Below are 17,738 nucleotides of genomic sequence, written 5' to 3'. Positions count from 1 at the left end.
TGACAGTGGTGAGGCTCTGCCTCCCCTGACTGCACATCCCTGACTTATACCACGTTTCCCCGAAAATAAGACAGGGTCTTATTTTTTGACCCTTGAAATAAGCGCTTGGCCTTATTTTCAGGGAGGTCTTATTATTTTTGAGGTGCAGGAGGCGGCGAGCATGGTCACCTCGTGGCTACTGCCTGGTTGCAATATTTGCAGGGAGGGCTTATTTTCAGGGGAGGGCTTATTTCAGCGCATGTGCTGAAAAGCCCAATTGGGCTTATTATCCGGGGAGGTCTTATTTTCAGGGAAACAGGAAATCCACAACAGTTTTGAGGATTTTGACGTATGCTTTTCGTCCCAAACTTTTGTGGGGGTGCTTGGAGCAGGAATGGGATGAAAACAGTTAACAATTCATAGTTAACTTTTGTGGCACAGCAGGTGCTGTTGGAGCTGCCACCAGACTCAAACAGTGAGGGGCCCTCTGAGTCGGCTCTGGAGGAGGTGGAGGACCCTGGAGAAGGTTCCGACTCTGAGCAGGGCGCAGAGAGACTGGTTGGCCATCAGGTGGTGCCTGAGCCTTGGACCAATGGGGAGGAGACAAGGGAGAGTGATCCAGAAGCCAGCAGTGAGTTGTTCCTGGATGCACGCCATCGAAGAGCTACTCGGCGTCAGGAGCAATTACAGGAGGTAATTGCGCTCAGCTGATGGTCATTAGGCTCCTCTCCAGACTATAAAAAAGACTGCTTGTGACACGCCCTTCTTGCAGAAGTCAACGCTTTGACTAAAGACAACGTATCTACCTTGGCAGGCTGGATTGCTGCCAAGGTTTGTCGGCCTTGCTGCCAAGGTCCTTATCTGTTTGTTTTGCTTGGCTTTCAGCCACCGAGATTCTGGTCTTGCTAATTAAAGTACATTCTAGTTAAGCTTGTCTTGGCTTTCGTTATGGGATGGAGGAGGGGGTCAGAACAATAGCAATAGCAATAGCAGTTAGACTTATATACCGCTTCATAGGGCTTTCAGCCCTCTCTAAGGGGTTTACAGAGTCAGCATATTGCCCCCAACAACAATTCGGGTCCTCATTTTACCCACCTCGGAAGGATGGAAGGCTGAGTCAACCCTGAGCCGGTGAGATTTGAACAGCCGAACTGCAGAACTGCAGTCAGCTGAAGTAGCCTGCAATGCTGCATTTAACCACTGCGCCACTTCGGCTCTAAGAACAGTTAACCACATTGCATGGTGGGTTAGCCACGGCAAGTTGGCCAAGACCAGTTGTCCTACACCCCAGTGGTGGGTTGCTTTTACCTTCGCTACTGGTACGCTGCTGGTGGTCCATTTGTGCACGCACTGGACGTGCCTATGGATGCGCCTGACTGCGCTGCACACACAAGCTCACTCCACCACCCTGGCAACACCCAGCTGCTCGTCGGAGGTCACGCAGGCACAATTGGCCCGTTTGCCTTAAAAACAGGTATGGAAGGCGGGCAGGCGGGTGGGCCAAATGTGCCAACGTACCGCTACACTGGCTACGTCTCCCGACTACTACCGTACCGGCCAGAACCCACCACAGCTACACCCACCTCTCCAAAGCCACCTTCAGACTAAGCTTCTGCCACCTGGAGGTCTCCAAACTTTTGGGGACTGGGTTGGAATTCGGGGGCGATGAAGTTCCCTTCCATTGAGAGCCCATCGCGGTAGAGTAGGATTGCCCGAGATTGCCCAACGCCGCAGGACTCACCTCTGCTTGAAGGCTCTCAAGACATACTATGTGCTGGTTGGTGGACGACCTCTTCTCCCTGAAGTCCTCTTGGAGGACATGAACCTGCGTGGAAAGCTTTCGTTCCACTTCCGACGCCTGCAACAGAAGAAGAAGACACCGTGGTTTTTTAAAAAAAAATTAGCAGATTTTTTCCCCTTCTACAACACCTTACAGTCATTATGATGCAGGAGGGGGTGCACAGGTAAACCCACCAGTGGCTGGCCAGGTTAGGTGGTCTTAATAGAATGGACCTTATAAATTCATATTCGCTTGGCTTTTCATTCTAGTGCCCTGGAGTTCCAAAGTTGACTTTTAGCTGGAGTGAACTTTCTCTCCAACTTCCTCATAAGTATTAAAAATAGGGCTGAACAGTGTGGCAAGACCCTGTAAAGGAGGGGCACAGGAAGCCAGGCGTGGGTGAGAGATAGAACAGAGGTAAAAACTGCTGACAGCTTAAGACATTATAGGAACTTCTCCTTTTCGAAATGTCATGCTTGTCTCGTGTATGGAAACGCCTTGAGAATGCGCAGTGTGGAACATGGCATAAAAGTAGCATCCTGGGCAGAGCCCAGGCAGTTCAGACTTTGGTGTGTGAGCACGCTGAACTCGATGCATCAAATAAACCTGTTTCTCTCACCTTCGTGGTCTCAAGTCCTGGTCTTTCGTAAGTAGATTACAAACCTCAATCTGCGGCAAAAATTACATCAACACTATTATGTCATCATACCCGTACATGTATATAATATTTCGCTTCTATATATACACACCTTTATACGCAGTTCTATATATATTTATATATAGTTTTTTGGCTTAATTAATTTTATTCTTGTTTTGCAGCCATTTGTACCAATTGTTCAAAATTTCGTAATATTCCGACTCTTCTTTATCTTTTAATTTCAGTGTTAATTTGTCCATCTCTGCACAATCCAAAGTTTTTTTTATCACTAATTCATCCGAGGGGGTATTTATTTTGTTTCCAGCATTGGGCAAATGCTATTCTAGCTGTAGTTAGCAGATGTGTTAATATGTACTTAATTTTCTTTGTATATTTCCCTTTGATTATTCCCAGTAGAAAGATTTCGGGTTTGTATTTTATCTGTTCTCCTGTAATTTCTTGCACCCATTTCCAAATTTTTGTCCAATATTTTTGTGTTTCTGGGCAGGTCCACCATATGTGATAATAGGTCCCTTGTACTTTTTTACACTTCCAGCAGGTCGGCTTCATGTTTGGGTACATTTTAGCCAATCTTGTTGGTGATAAATGCCAACGATAAAACATTTTGTATATATTTTCTTTAAGTGCTGCTGATCGTGTTAGTTTATAATTTGTGTTCCAAATTCTTTCCCAATCCACTAGATCTATGGTGTAACCAAAGTTTTTGGCCCACGCTATCATGCAACCTTTAACTTTTTCTTCTTCTAATGTTACTTCTAATAAATATTTGTAAATTTTCATTATGAAAATTTGATTTTAATTGACGTTTAAGGGAGCCACCCCTTTCATTGGCTCGTAGGACTAATCAACTTTGGCTGATGTTGGAAAAACCAAGTTGGGCTGGATGGGGTTAATATTTGGACAAGAAATCATCGGGGGAACCCAGAGAGTATTGCCGCAGCCAAGCTCCACGGCGCATGGGTGCACACCTCCTGCCGGCCAGCTTGTCTTTGGCTCTCTACTGCACATGCGCAAGGGGCACTTGCAATGCATTTTGGGGGCCAACCTGGAAGCCAAAAATGGGCAAAGGGGGTGGGGTGCATGTGCGGTGGAGAGTGTGTGGGGGTCACATGCTCATGCCTGGGAGGTGCATACGCAGGGTGGGCGCTTTTGGCACACGATGACAAACAGGTTAGCCATCACTGGCCTAGGAAAAGGAGGAAGGGAGGGAGGGAGGAGATGGGAAAGGGAAAAAGGGAAGGAAGGATGGTCTGGAGTTTAGGAAGAAAGGAAGGAAATAAGGAAGGAAGGAAGGAAATAAGGAACCAAGGAAGGAAGGAAGGAAATAAGGAAGGAAGGAAATAAGGAAGGAAATAAGGAACCAAGGAAGGAAATAACGAACCAAGGAAGGAAGGAAGGAAATAAGGAACCAAGGAAGGAAGGAAGGAAGGAAGGAAGGAAGGAAGGAAGGAAGGAAGAAAATAAGGAAGGAAAGAAGGAAGGAAAGAAGGAAGGAAATAAGGAAGGAAGGAAATAAGGAAGGAAGGAAGGAAATAAGGAAGGAAGGAAGGAAATAAGGAAGGAAGGAAATAAGGAAGGAAGGAAATAAGGAACCAAGGAAGGAAGGAACCAAGGCAGGAAATAAGGAAGGAAGGAAATAAGGAAGGAAGGAAGGAAATAAGGAACCAAGGAAGGAAGGAAATAAGGAACCAAGGAAGGAAGGAAGGAAGGAAATAAGGAAGGAAGGAGGGAAGGAAGGAAATAAGGAAGGAAGGAAATAAGGAAGGAAGGAAGGAAATAAGGAAGGAAGGAAGGAAGGAAGGAAATAAGGAAGGAAGGAAGGAAGGAAGGAGGAAAATAAGGAAGGAAGGAAGGAAATAAGGAAGGAAGGAAGGAAGAAAATAAGGAACCAAGGAAGGAAGGAACCAAGGCAGGAAATAAGGAAGGAAGGAAGGAAGGAAGGAAATAAGGAACCAAGGAAGGAACGAACCAAGGCAGGAAATAAGGAAGGAAGGAAGGAAGGAAGGAAATAAGGAACCAAGGAAGAAAATAAGGAACCAAGGAAGGAAGGAAATAAGGAAGGAAGGAAGGAAATAAGGAAGGAAGGAAATAAGGAACCAAGGAAGGAAGGAACCAAGGAAGGAAATAAGGAAGGAAGGAGGGAAGGAAGGAAGGAAATAAGGAAGGAAGGAAATAAGGAACCAAGGAAGGAAGGAACCAAGGCAGGAAATAAGGAAGGAAGGAAGGAAGGAAATAAGGAAGGAAGGAAATAAGGAACCAAGGAAGAAAATAAGGAACCAAGGAAGGAAGGAAATAAGGAAGGAAGGAAGAAAATAAGGAACCAAGGAAATAAGGAACCAAGGAAGGAAGGAACCAAGGAAGGAAATAAGGAAGGAAGGAGGGAAGGAAGGAAGGAAGGAAGGAAGGAAGAAAATAAGGAAGGAAGGAAGGAAATAAGGAAGGAAGGAAGGAAATAAGGAACCAAGGAAATAAGGAACCAAGGCAGGAAATAAGGAAGGAAGGAAATAAGGAAGGAAGGAAATAAGGAAGGAAGGAAGGAAGGAAGGAAGGAAGGAAGGAAGGAAGAAGGACTGGCTCATATTTAAGTGATCATCCACTGGGACTTACTACTGTTGAGCTAGGAACCACCTATTTTACAGTTATGCATTTGGTTTTTCTTGCTTCAAAGTAAAACGTTCCTTTTCTCAACACTGAATGTCCTTTTGTTAGATAGGACCCAATGTTCAAGTCTGTCAAGATCCATCTATATCTCAAGGGGGTAGGAATAAACCAGAAAGGATGGGAATAAAACACCAGATGCATTTCTCTCTACCAGGCTAATGTGAAATGATCAGACGAACTCCTAACTTTCCACTCAAGGCAGGAGAGAACAGAATAACAGAGTTGGGGGGGGGGGGACCTTGGAGGTCTTCTAATCCAACCCCCTGCTTAGATCTCACCAACAATTAATCAAGAATTAATCAGCCGTGAATAACCTGATCGGTCAAAATATATGGGTTTCAGGATTTGGACTCCTGCACACTTTCGTGTTTACCAAGCGGTTGAGGGCAAGGGACTTCCCGGAAGAGAGAAAAGAAAATGAGATTGAGATTGGATGAACTTGTCTTCAATCTCCTCCGGGGACTTAAACAGGCAGGTCTCAACTGGTTCACCGTGTTGATGGAACTTGGCCTTCGACTAGTGTGCTGAGCTAGGCTTCCCGTGTAAAAATCACACGCTTAGTCCCCCAAACCCTCTTTTCATTTCGACGGCTGTGAATTACGTTCATTCACAGCCCGTAATGAGTCCCCAAAGAGTTTGTGAAGAGTCCGACAGAAGTCTGCCACAGTCTTTCAGGGTAAGGCTGATAAGCACCCGCTGTCAGCCTCTGCTTTGCTGTTGCTTCGGCTGCCATGAAACGGGGAGGGAGGGCATGGTATTTGGGAGGGGTTACTCATTGTGCTGGAGGAAGGTTCTGGAGTTCACCGGCTGATCGGACTACGCATGCGTGGGAGTTTCCCGCCAGGACTAACGGCACCGACATTCCATCTTCGTGATGCCTTTTGAAGTTATCTCGCACCTGACACTTGGGAGAATTATGATTGGACTGTAACTGTGATGCCAAGGGGAGGGGAATGGGCTATTCTATATATCAATCGCTTTCGCGCCTAAATATTCAGATTTCGCTTCGCTATGCCTTTAATCATTTTTAATTAGTAAAAGTACACTTGATTTCCACACATGGAGTCTTGTGGTCTTTCCTTCCTAATTATTTAATGGAGAGGTGCTGACACCCGCCTTTATCTCCCTTGAAACGCTGCCAGAGACCTAATTGGCGATTAGCTTTGCGAGGCCAAATGGAGCACAGAGTCAAAACGGAGCTTCAGAGTTTAAACCGACCAGAATGAACAAAGTTGCTTCCTGCAAAGGCTCACATCCGTTTGCTCCTATTTTATGCCTTACGGGAGGGGCTAATAATCTCCAAGCCTTGCTCCCAAGTTGCCCCTTTTGTCTTAACTGTTCTTGCCTTCTGGCAACTCTGCGCATGCACGCACTGGGAACAGGCTCCCCCTGTTCTTCTGCCTCGCTGACGTCAGACTGCGGAGGCTCCGGAGACAACACATAACTCCCAGATGGCCCTGTCTCTCTCTCTCTCTCTGCCTCCGATGCAGAGCCCTCGTCCGAGCCCTCCCCAGACTCCAGGACTGGCCCAGGTTCCTTCCCAATCTCCTGCTGCCAATTACCTCCACCAGACCGATTAGATCGCACAGAGCAGGCCTCCTCCGAATTCCATCCGCCGGCCAGTGTCGACTGGCGACTACCCGGAGGAGAGCCTTCTCTGTGGCTGCTCCGACCCTCTGGAACGAACTCCCTGTGGAGATTCGCACCCTCACCACCCTCCAGGCCTTCCGCAAAGCCCTTAAAACCTGGCTGTTCCGACAGGCCTGGGGCTAAAGACTCGCTGCCCCTATCTCGAATGGTATGACTGTTGTGTGTTTTAAATCATGTATTGTTTTTGTGTTGTTGTCAACTGTCTGTATCCCCCTTCCCTTGTTTGAGTTGTGAGCCGCCCTGAGTCCCTTCAGGGAAAAGGGCGGCATACAAATGAAATAAAACTCTAAACTCTAAACTCCTCACTGTCCGACTCTACTGCCAGCTCCGCAGACCACCGGCAGATCACAACAGCTAGGATGTGAAAAGCTGCACAAACCAGCCTCTTGATTTAGCAGCAGCTAGAAGAAGAAGCTAGAACCATTCATGAAGCTGAGGAACATTCTTCAACCATGGTTGAGGCCCTCAGGAATAAACCCGTTCTACAAAGGCAGTTGAAGGAGCTGCCGTCGTCATGTTCTGCTTGAAGGCGCATCGACATGGCTGTTTGGACCAGAAGTAACCGATGGGAGCTTCTCAAAGGAGATCTAATTTAAAATGAGAGATTTCCTGGCAGTCCTCTTTCTTTTAATGACCCCATAATCCCTTTGTGGGGTGGAGTCTGAGCAACTGAACGGAGCAGTCAAGAGTGTTTTAATGGCCAGATGCCCTTCCCTGTTGCCAATGTGGTGTTTTGTTCGGCAGCTATATTTTCATTGCGCCCAGAGAGAGAATAATATCTGCCTCCACCGAGGATCGAACTGAATGTTGAGGTGAGAGATCCACCTCTAGACCATCACACCACTCCCCAGTGAGGACAATTATTCAGTGGAACGGCTGGCCTTCAGAAGCTGTGGAAGCTCTGATGTTGGAGGTTTTTAAGAAGAAATTGGAGAGCCATTGGTCTGGAATGGAATAAGGCCTTCCTGTCTTGGGGGGTTGGACTAGAAGACCTCCAAGGTCCCCAACCATTCTAAAACATATGAAGAACGGTTGCAGGAACTGGGTATGTCTAGTTTGATGAAAAGAAGGACCAGGGGAGACATGATAGCAGCCTTCCAATATCTCAGGGGTTGCCCCAAAGAAGAGGGAGTCAAGCTATTCTCCAAAGCACCTGAGGGCAGAACAAGAAACAATAGATGGAAACTAATCAAGGAGAGAAGCAACTTAGAACTGAGGAGGAATTTCCTGAGAGTCAGAACAATTAACTAGTGGAACAACAGGCTCTTATTTATGATCCAAGGTTTAGCAATAGCAATAGCAGTAGACTTATATACCGCTTCATAGGGCTTTCAGCCCTCTCTAAGCAGTTTACAGAGAGTCAGCATATTGCCCCCAACAATCTGGGTCCTCATTTTACCCACCTCGGAAGGATGGAAGGCTGAGTCAACCCTGAGCCGGTGAGATTTGAACCGCTGAACTGCTGATCTAGCAGTAGCCTGCAGTGCTGCATTTAACCACTGCGCCACCTTGGCTCTTGGTCACCTGATTCCTCTTTTGCGACCTTCAGACGATGGGGAAACCAGATTTACTTAACAACGACGTTGCTAACTTATCAACGGCAGTGACTCACTTAACAACCCTGGCAGAAAAGGTCCTAAAATGGAGCAAAACTCCCTTAACAAAGGCCTCACTTCAACAAGGGATACATTTCAGCTCAACCGTGGTCGTAAGTCGAGGACTACCTGGGTCCAGAGGATCAGCTTTCTGCTGCGTTTCCAGCAGTGTCCAGGTACGTTTTATTAGCGAGGAAGATGCTATAAGGAAAGAGACACTTTCACAAAACTCCCTGTCGCGTCATCGTCGTGTCTCCCTCATTATCCCCGGGGCTCGCCGGAACGGTACAGCGGAAACCCCCCCCCAAAAAAAAGAAACCTCCCCAAAAGATCAGGAACCACCGTCGGTTACCATGGCAACAGCAGCTGCCTGGGAGACAATGATATACGGTTGCCTAGCAACCGGTGACGGAGGGGGGCTCTTGAGCAGCGGCTGGTCTCTTGACGCTGGCTGGGATTGATCATCTCTGGCGTGCCCTGGCACGATCTGAGCTGTTCTGATGCACCGAATGTGGGGAGGGGAGGAAGCGGGGCGGGGGGAGGACGGGAGGCACGTCATCTAGCCAGCGTTGGGGGAAGCACTGAGGCAGAGGGGAACAGCAGCACACGTTGTAAGCCGATCCTTGGTTCGACGATAGAGGCACAGAACCGAAATCACGTTAGGTATACCGCTTTATAAAGCCTTAGTAAGGCCGCATCCGGAACATGGCGTCCAGTTTTGGTTCCCACGTTACAAAAAAAGATGTTGAGACTTTGGAAAAGGCGCCAAGAAGATCAGCTAAGGTGATCAAAGGCCTGGAATGCGAAAGCATACGAAGAATGGTTGCGGGATTTTGCAATAGCAATAGCAGTTAGACTTATATACCGCTTCATAGGGCTTTCAGCCCTCTCTAAGCGGTTTACAGAGTCAGCATATCGCCCCCACAATCTGGGTCCTCATTTTACCCACCTCGGAAGGACGGAAGGCTGAGTCAAGCTTGAGCAGGTCAAGATCGAACTGCTGGCAGTCGGCAGAATTAGCCGGCAATTCTTCATTCTAACTGCGCCACCACAGCTCTTAATAGCAATAGAAATTAGACATATACCGCTTCACAGTGGGGCTTCACAGCCCTCTCTAAGCGGCTTTACAGAGTCATCCTCTTGCCCCCCAACAATCTGGGCCCTCATTTTACCGACCTCGGAAGGACGGAAGGCTGAGTCAACCTTGAGCCGGTCAAGATCGAACTGCTGGCAGTCCGGCAGAATTAGCCGGCAGTTCTTCATTCTAACCACTGCGCCACCACAGCTCTTAATAGCAATAGAAATTAGGTACAAAAAAGATGTTGAGACTTTGGAAAAGGTGCCAAGATCATCAGCTAAGGTGATCAAAGGCCTGGAATGCGAAAGCATACGAAGAACGGTTGCAGGATTTGGGGTACGGATAATCTAGAGAAAAGAAGGACTTGGGGGTAACGTGGTAGCAGTAATTCATCCCAACCAGTTTTCCCTATCAGAGTTCTCTAAAAGTGGTTAGGATTATAATAGCAATAGCGCTTATATACCGTTTCGTGGTACGTCACAGCCCTCTCTAAGCGGTTTTACAGAGTCATCCTCTTGTCCCCCAACAATCTGGGTCCTCATTTCACCGACCTCGAAAGCACGGAAGGCTGAGTCAACCTTGAGCCGGTCAAGATCGAACTGTTGGCAGTTGGCAGAATTAGCCGGCAATTCTTAATTCTACCCACTGTGCCACCACAGCTCTTAATAGTAATAGAAATTAGACTTATATACCACTTCACAGTGCTTTTAATGCCCTCTCTAAGCGGTTTACAGAGTCAGCCTCTTGCCCCCAACAATCTGGGTCCTCCTTTTACCCACCTCGGAAGGAGGGAAGGCTGAGTCAACCTTGAGCTGGTCAGGATCGAACTCTTGGCTGTGGGCAGAGTTAGCCTGCAATACTGTATTCTAACCACTGGAAGGAAGGAAGGATAAAAGGGAGGGAGAGTTGCGGGAAGGAAGGAAGGCAAGGCAATAACAAGTAGACTTATATGCCGCTTCACAGTGCTTTAAAGCCCTCTCTAAGTGGTTTACAGAGTCAGCCTCTTGCCCCCAACAATCCGGGTCCTCCTTTTACCGACCTCGGAAGGACGAAAGGCTGAATCAACCTTGAGCCGGTCAGTATCGAATTCCTGCTCTTAATAGCAATAAGAAGTAGACATATACCGCTTCACAGTGCTTTTACAGCCCTCTCTAAGCAGTTTACAGAGTCAGCCTTTTGCCCCCAACAATGCGGGTCCTCGTTTTACCCACCTCGGAAGGACGGAAGGCTGAGTCAACCTTGAGCCGGCGAGACCCGAACCATTCTGACCCAGGCTTCCTTAGGAAGCAAGAAGCAGAGTCTTGGTCCCGACAAAACCCCTTTTATTTATACGACTGTGAATTCCTTTCATTCACAGTCAGCCAGGCTTAGCAAACAGTCTTTCATAGGAATGTTTATCCACACACACCTTATCTCATTTAGAGTGCTGCCAGATCATTAGTTTCCAAACACAGGGCAAAGCAAAACTTGGTGCACAGTCTCTAACAATCACAAACAGACCTGAATGAACAAATTGTTTCCTGCAAAAGCCCCCTCCCCATTCGCTCCTCTTTTGTTTCCTATGGGAGGGGCCAACCACCTCCAAGGTGTGGCTTTACTCCCAAGTCGACCCTACTTTCTTAGTTGTTCCTGTCTTCTGGTAGCTCTGTGCATGGGCATACTGGAAACAGGCTCCAGCTATTCTTCTGCCTCGCTGCTGTCTGACTCCCTCTCTGCCTCCGACGCGGAGCCCTCGTCTGAGCTTTCCTCAGCCCCCAGGACTGGCCCATGTTCCTCCCCAACCTCCTCACTGGCCGACTCTGCTGCCAGCTCTGCAGGCTGCCGGCGGGCCACAACACGAATTGCCAAATTTCTGGCAGCCGGCAGTCAGCAGAATTAGCTGCAGTACCGCATTCTAACCACTGCGCCACTGTATATGACGTTAAGGGGCAACGGAGATCCCAACAACTGCAACGGAGGCCACCACGTCAACAGCAACCGTCCTTCCCCTCCCCCATGACCAAAGTAGCCTCCCTCACCTTGCTGAGCTGGTCCAAAAGTCTTTGGTTCTGTTCGGATAGTTCCTGGACCGCCCGCGTCTTCTCCCGGTCAGCGTCCCGCAGGTGAGCCTGCTGTTTCTCCAGCTCATCCTGCAGCTGCTTGACGTCGCTCTCCAGCTCGGAGACCCGGCCTTCCCACTCGCCTTCCTTGTTCTCGAAGCGCCTCCTCAGCTCGTGTTTCTCCTGTTCCAGGTGCTGCATCGGAAAGGAGAGAATAGGATGAGGAATGGAATGGATCGGATGGGATAAAGAATGGAGGCCAACCTCCTGCCCAAGAGGATTACATCTGCAGGATGAGTGGTGCGGTGGCCTAAGGGCGGAGCTCTCGCCTCACAATCAGGAGGCTGTGGGTTCAATCCTAGGTAGAGGCAGATATTTCTATCTCTAGGCACAATGAGAACATATGTGCCGAACAAAACTCCGCATTGGCAACAGGGTAGGGCATCCGGCCAGTAAAACACTCCGCTAGCTCCAGTTGCCCAGACTCCACCTCATAAAGGATTATGGGGTCATTAAATAAAGATGATATTAGGAGTCATATGAAACGACATCAGGAGTAGTAGTGGGGTGGCCTAGAGGTGGTGATCTCGCCTCACAATCAGGATGCTATGGGTTCTATCCTAGGTATAGCAGATATTTCTCTCTCTGCGCACACTGAGAATGTATATCTGCTGAACAAAACTCCGCATTGGCGACAGGAAAAGGCATCCGGCCAGTAAAAAACTCCACTAGCTCCATTCAGTTGCCCAGACTCCACCCCATAAAGGATTCTGGGGTCATTAATTAGGAGTCATTATGAAATGACATCAGGAGTGGTGGGGGGGTGGCCTAGAGGCAGCGCTCTCTCCTCACAATCAGGAGGCTGTGAGTTCGATCCTAGGTAGGGGCAGATATTTCTCTCTCTCGGCACACTGAGAATTTATCTGCTGAACAAAACTCCGCATTGGCGACAGGGAAAGGCATCCAGCCAGTAAAACACTCCGGTAGCTCCATTCAGTTGCCCAGACACCACCCCATAAAGGATTATGGGGTCGTTAAATGAAGGTGATGATCAGGAAATCATTATGAAATGACATCAGGATTGTTGTGGGGTGGCCTAGAGGCAGAGCTCTCTCCTCACAATCAGGAGGCTGTGAGTTCGATCCTAGGTAGAGGCAGATATTTCTTTCTTTTCGCTAAGAATATATCTGCTGTACGAAACTCTGGTGACAGGAAAGGCATCCGGCCATTAAAATTTAAGAACGATCTGTGTGCTCCTAATGAGCTATTTATAAAAACCAATACAGAAACATATTTAGATTTATTTATTTTTTAACGGGACAGCTGACTATTAACCTCAAGGGCAAATAAACTGGAAACCCGTGTTTTTAAAACTGCCTTTAAAAAAAAAAACAGTTTTCTTTTGAAGGGCAGAGAATTTTCCTTGCGGCCTGTTGCTGCGTTGCCTGGTCCCGAATTGAAAATCTGTTTGGGGAGCTTTGTTCCTGGGCTTAGAAAAATGGAGAAACCCCCCAACCCGTTAGCTGCTTTTGCAAAGAGATCAGCGCCAAAAAGCTGTTTTATGGAAACGCTTGGCTGCTTTTGAATGCCAAAATGTATTTTCTCAACGGCTTCCTGTTTTCCTAAAAGCATTCCAGCCGGAAGTTAAAAGAGGCTGGACTGGAGCCTTTGGTGCAGCCAAAAAATAAAAAAATAAAAACCGGTTCTAGGCAGGAAAGGAATTAAGCCCAGTTTATATAAATCGGATCGAATTGGGGGGTTGAGGTGGGAGGAAGCAGAAGAACCCAGCTTCAGATGGACAGATGGAGCCTTGGGAATAAAGTACATTTTGAGCTCTTGCAACAGAACGAACAGGCTAGGCGGATAGAAAACAGAAAACTGGAATTTGAAGAGAAGATTCTGCAATCGATTGCGGAAAGAAGCTCGTTTGGTATGGAGGAGTATCAAAGCTGGAGGGTCCTCTATGAGGGACCCACATTTGGGCATCTCTATGCTAAGAAAGTGTCGGGCTAGATAGCCTCTAAGGACCCAAGGGATAGAATCAAGATCACGTGAAGTGTTAATACCACTTTATAAGGCCTTGGTAAGGCCACACTTGGATTCCTGCATTCAGTTTTGGTCGCCACAATGTAAAAAAGATGTGGAGACTCTAGAAAGAGTGCAGAGAAGAGCAACAAAGAGGATTAGGGGACTTGAGACTTGAAACATACGAAGAACAGTTGCAGAAACTGGACATCTCTAGTTTAATAGAAAGAAGGACTAGGGGAGACATGATAGCAGTATTCCAATATCTCAGGGGCTGCCACAAAGAAGAGGGAGTCAAACTATTCTCCAAGGCATCTGAGGGCAGGACAAGAAGCAATGGGTGGAAACTAATCAAGGAGAGAAGCAACTTAGAACTGAGGGGGAATTTTCTGAGAGTGAGAACAATTAATCAGTAGAACAACTTGCCTCCAGAAGTTGTGAATGCCCCAACACTGGAAGTCTTTAAAAAGATGTTGGATAGCCATTTGTCTGAAAGGGTATAGGGTTTCCTGCCTGGGCAGGGGGGTAGACTAGAAGACCTCCAAGGTCCCTTCCATCCGTGCTATTGTATTGTATTGTATCCCTGAAATTCTCTGTCTTGGATTAAAAGTTGCACAAAGGATAAGGTGTTGTTTTTGAATGTCATTGTAGTGGCCCTCCAGCAGCCAGCAGAGCTGGCAGCAGATTCGGCCAGTGAGAAGGTTGGGGAAGAACCTGGGCCAGTCCTGGAGTCTGGGGAAGGCTCTGATGAGGGCTCTGTGTTGGAGGCAGAGAGGGGGCCAGAGCCATCTGACAGTTATCAGCTGCCTTCAGAGTCAGACATCAGTGAGGCAGATGAACAGCTGGAGCCTGTTCCCGGTATGCGCAGAGCTGCCAGAAGGCAAGAACAGTTAAGACAAAAGGGGCGACTTGGGAGTAAGGCTTGGAGATGATTGGTCCCTCCCATAAAAGAGGATCAAATGGATGTGAGCCTTTGCAGGAAGCAATTTTGTTCGTTCTGGTCGGTTTAAACTCTGAAGCTCCGTTTTGACTCTGTGCTCCATTTGGCCTTGCAAAACTAATTGGCAATTCGGTCTCTGGCAGCGTTTCAAGGGAGATAAAGGCGGGTGCTTATCAGCCTTATCCCGAAGGACTGTGGCAGACTTCTGTCGGACTCTTCACAAACTATTTGTGACTCATTACGGGCTGTGAATGAACGTAATTCACAGCCCTCGAAATTAAAAAAGAGAGGGACTAAGCGTGTGCTTTTTACTATCTCAGGAAGCCTAGGCTAGAACAGAATAACTTGGGCCAAACTGTGAAGAGATATAAAACAAAGGCAACATTTTCCCCCGTCCAGTCATGTCCGACTCTAGAGGTTAGTGCTCATCTCTGTTTCTTAGCCGAGGGAGGGGGCAGTATTGTCCGAAGATAATTCTGTGGTCATGTGACTGGCAAAGCCTCGTGGCCCTGTTCTCTTCCACCAAAGGGGTACCTATTGATCTACTCACATTTGCATGCTTTCGAACTGCTACGCGGGCAGGAGCTGGGGCAAGGAATGGGAACTCACCCCATCTGGTGGTGCTTGGGTCTCGAACCTGGGTGGCTGGCTTTCCAGCTGAAAACCTCAGCATCTTTAACCACTCAGCTATCACACCTCTATTAAAGACTCCTCGCATCCTGGACATAAATTGTTTCAACTCCTACCCTCAAAATGACACTATAGGGCACTGCACACTGTAACGCGCTCTACATGGGGCTGCCCTTGAAGAGTGTTCGGAGACTTCAGCTAGTCCAGAATGCAGCCGCGCGGGCGATTGTGGGTGCACCTAGGTACACCCACGTTACACCTATCCTCCGCGAGCTGCACTGGTTGCCCATTGGTCTCCGGACACGCTTCAAGGTGCTAGTCGTTACTTTTAAAGCCCTACATGGTATCGGACCTGGCTACCTGAGAGACTGCCTCCTGCCAGTCACCTCCCAGAGACCTATTAGATCCCACAGACTAGGCCTCCTCCGGATTCCATCTGCCGGCCAATGTCGGCTGGCGACCCCCCGGGGGAGGGCCTTCTCTGTAGCTGCTCCGGCCCTATGGAACGATCTCCCCGTTGTTGAGATCCGGACCCTTACTACCCTTCCGGCCTTCTGCAAAGCAACTAAGACCTGGCTGTTCCGGCAGGCCTAGAGGGCTGTTGAATTATCCAGCCCCATCCTATGTTATGACTGTTGCTGAATTTTTAATTGTTGTTTTTATTTTTGTACCCCCCTTCCCCTCTTATTGTTAGCCACCCTGAGTCTTCCGGGAAAAGGGCGGCATACAAGCTAAATAAAACTCTAAACATCAGAACACAAGGACAGAGTTTTCCCAAATGCCATCGCTCTGCTAAACAAATCATTCCCTCCCCACTGTCAAACTATTTACTAAGTCTGCATTACTATTACTATTAGTCTTCTCATCGGTCCTATCACTCACCTACTCCCACTGATGACTGCAGGATTTTAACTGGGTTGCTTGTATCCTAGAGCCGAGGTGGCGCAGTGGTTAGAGTGCAGCACTACAGGCTACTTCAGCTGACTGCAGTTCTGCAGTTCGGCTGTTCAAATCTCACCGGCTCAGGGTTGACTCAGCCTTCCATCCTTCCGAGGTGGGTAAAATGAGGACCCGGATTGTTGTTGGGGGCAAAATGCTGACTCTGTAAACCGCTTAGAGAGGGCTGAAAGCCCTATGAAGCGGTATATAAGTCTAACTGCTATTGCTATCCTCATGATTTATATTGATATTGATTGTTTTCTGATTGCTTATTTGCATCCTATGACTATCATTAAGTGTTGTACCTTATGATTCGCGAGGAACCCAAACTGGCCTACGATAAGCCACGTATCCTGTCTTAGATGTCGTTAGGGCTGGGTTCACACGTAACATTAACTCACAACACAACATACTGAGTAAAAGCTGTGGATCGAATCCCTTACTTCAGTGGTCTCCAACCTTGGCAACTTTAAGACTTGTGGACTTCAACTCCCAGAGTTCCTCAGCCAGCTGGCTGAGGAACTCTGGGAGTTGAAGTCCACAGGTCTTAAAATTGCCAAGGTTGGAGACCACTGCCTTACTTAATCCAGCCAAACCCAGCTATCATTGCTCAGTTTTCCACCCAGAGCTGCACTATTGAAGCTGAGCAGCTTTATTAGTCTTAAAATAAAATTTAAAAATAAATATCTTCAGCCACCATTTTTTTTTCCAGATTACCAAGTGGTAATCAGTTAAATCAGTATTATTTCTAGGAGGGTTGAAATTTGAATTTTAGCCTGTCTTAACAGGGTTGTTGAAGTTTCCAGCCTGAACTATGGAAGAATATTGTTGGTTAGCACTGTCCGTCTCTATCACATGGATTGAGGACTTCAATATTTGAGGGGCTGCCCCAGAGAGGAAGGGGGTCAAGCTATTTTCCAAAGCACCCAAAGGCCAGACAAGGAATAATGGATGGAAACTGACCAAGGAGAGATTCAACCTAGAAACAAGGAGGAATTTTTTGACAATGAGAACAATCAACCCATGGAACAGAAGTTGCCTTTGGAAGTTGTGGGAGCTTCATCACTGGAGGCTTTCAAGAAGAGACTGGATTGCCGTCAGTCAAAAAAGGGTATACAGTCTGCTTGGGCAGGGGGTTGGACTAGATGACCTACAAGGTCCCTTCCAACTCTGTTAATCTGTTAATTTGGGGAGGGGGTGTCCCAGGCCCCCAAAGTTTCAAACTTTGACCTGGGATCCAATCTCTTGAACAGCCCAAGGAGGAAATCCAATCAAGCCTCCAAAATAGTGAATGCCGAGGGGTGGGAGGGGAGGAGAAACCAGTACTGACCCACCACTGAAGGGGTAGAGAGAGTCCTATTTCTAACTGGACAGAAATCAACCAGTCATGGCAAGCTCAACAATTCCACAGTCAAGAAGCTCAACCAAGGCTGAAATGGGCTTTGCGTTTTTTGGTTTGTTGGTTTGTTGGCTGGGTGTGGAGGCGCACAACTCCCTCAGCTGAGAACCACCCAGGTTAATGACCCACTAGGGTGGGGTTCATTTCATCGGTGAGAAGAGCCGCCCGAGCCCCAAGCTAAACCATCTTTTGTGGTTTAAGAAAAAAGGCCTGGAGTTCAAGCAGAAATCAACCCAATCTTGTTTTAGCCACGTTTCAATATCCTTTAAAAATCCAGGAAAGTGGATTTGGAAGAGTTGGGTAAATATAAGGTGTCTGTCTGTCTGTCTGTCTGTCTGTCTGTCTGTCTGTCTGTCTGTCTATCT

At 47.7% G+C, this 17,738-nt stretch overlaps 1 protein-coding gene across 1 annotated transcript in view; it reads right to left on the bottom strand.

Annotated features, from left to right (window-relative positions):
* Positions 1–17,738, bottom strand: part of BICDL1 (BICD family like cargo adaptor 1) — a 43,031-nt gene that overhangs the window by 22,519 nt on the left and 2,774 nt on the right. Inside the window, exons 2-3 of the mRNA XM_087705638.1 lie at positions 11,420–11,635; positions 1,721–1,837 (exon numbers count right to left, since the gene is read on the bottom strand). Coding sequence (XP_087561764.1) covers positions 1,721–1,837; positions 11,420–11,635 — 333 coding nt within the window. The remainder of the gene's footprint in view (positions 1–1,720; positions 1,838–11,419; positions 11,636–17,738) is intronic.

Source organism: Thamnophis sirtalis, unplaced genomic scaffold (genome assembly GCF_051295495.1).
Source record: "Thamnophis sirtalis isolate CommonGarterSnake01/CBP01778 unplaced genomic scaffold, rThaSir2_p1.2 scaffold_2, whole genome shotgun sequence".
NCBI lineage: Eukaryota > Metazoa > Chordata > Lepidosauria > Squamata > Natricidae > Thamnophis > Thamnophis sirtalis.
This window is presented reverse-complemented; position numbering and strand designations above follow the sequence as displayed.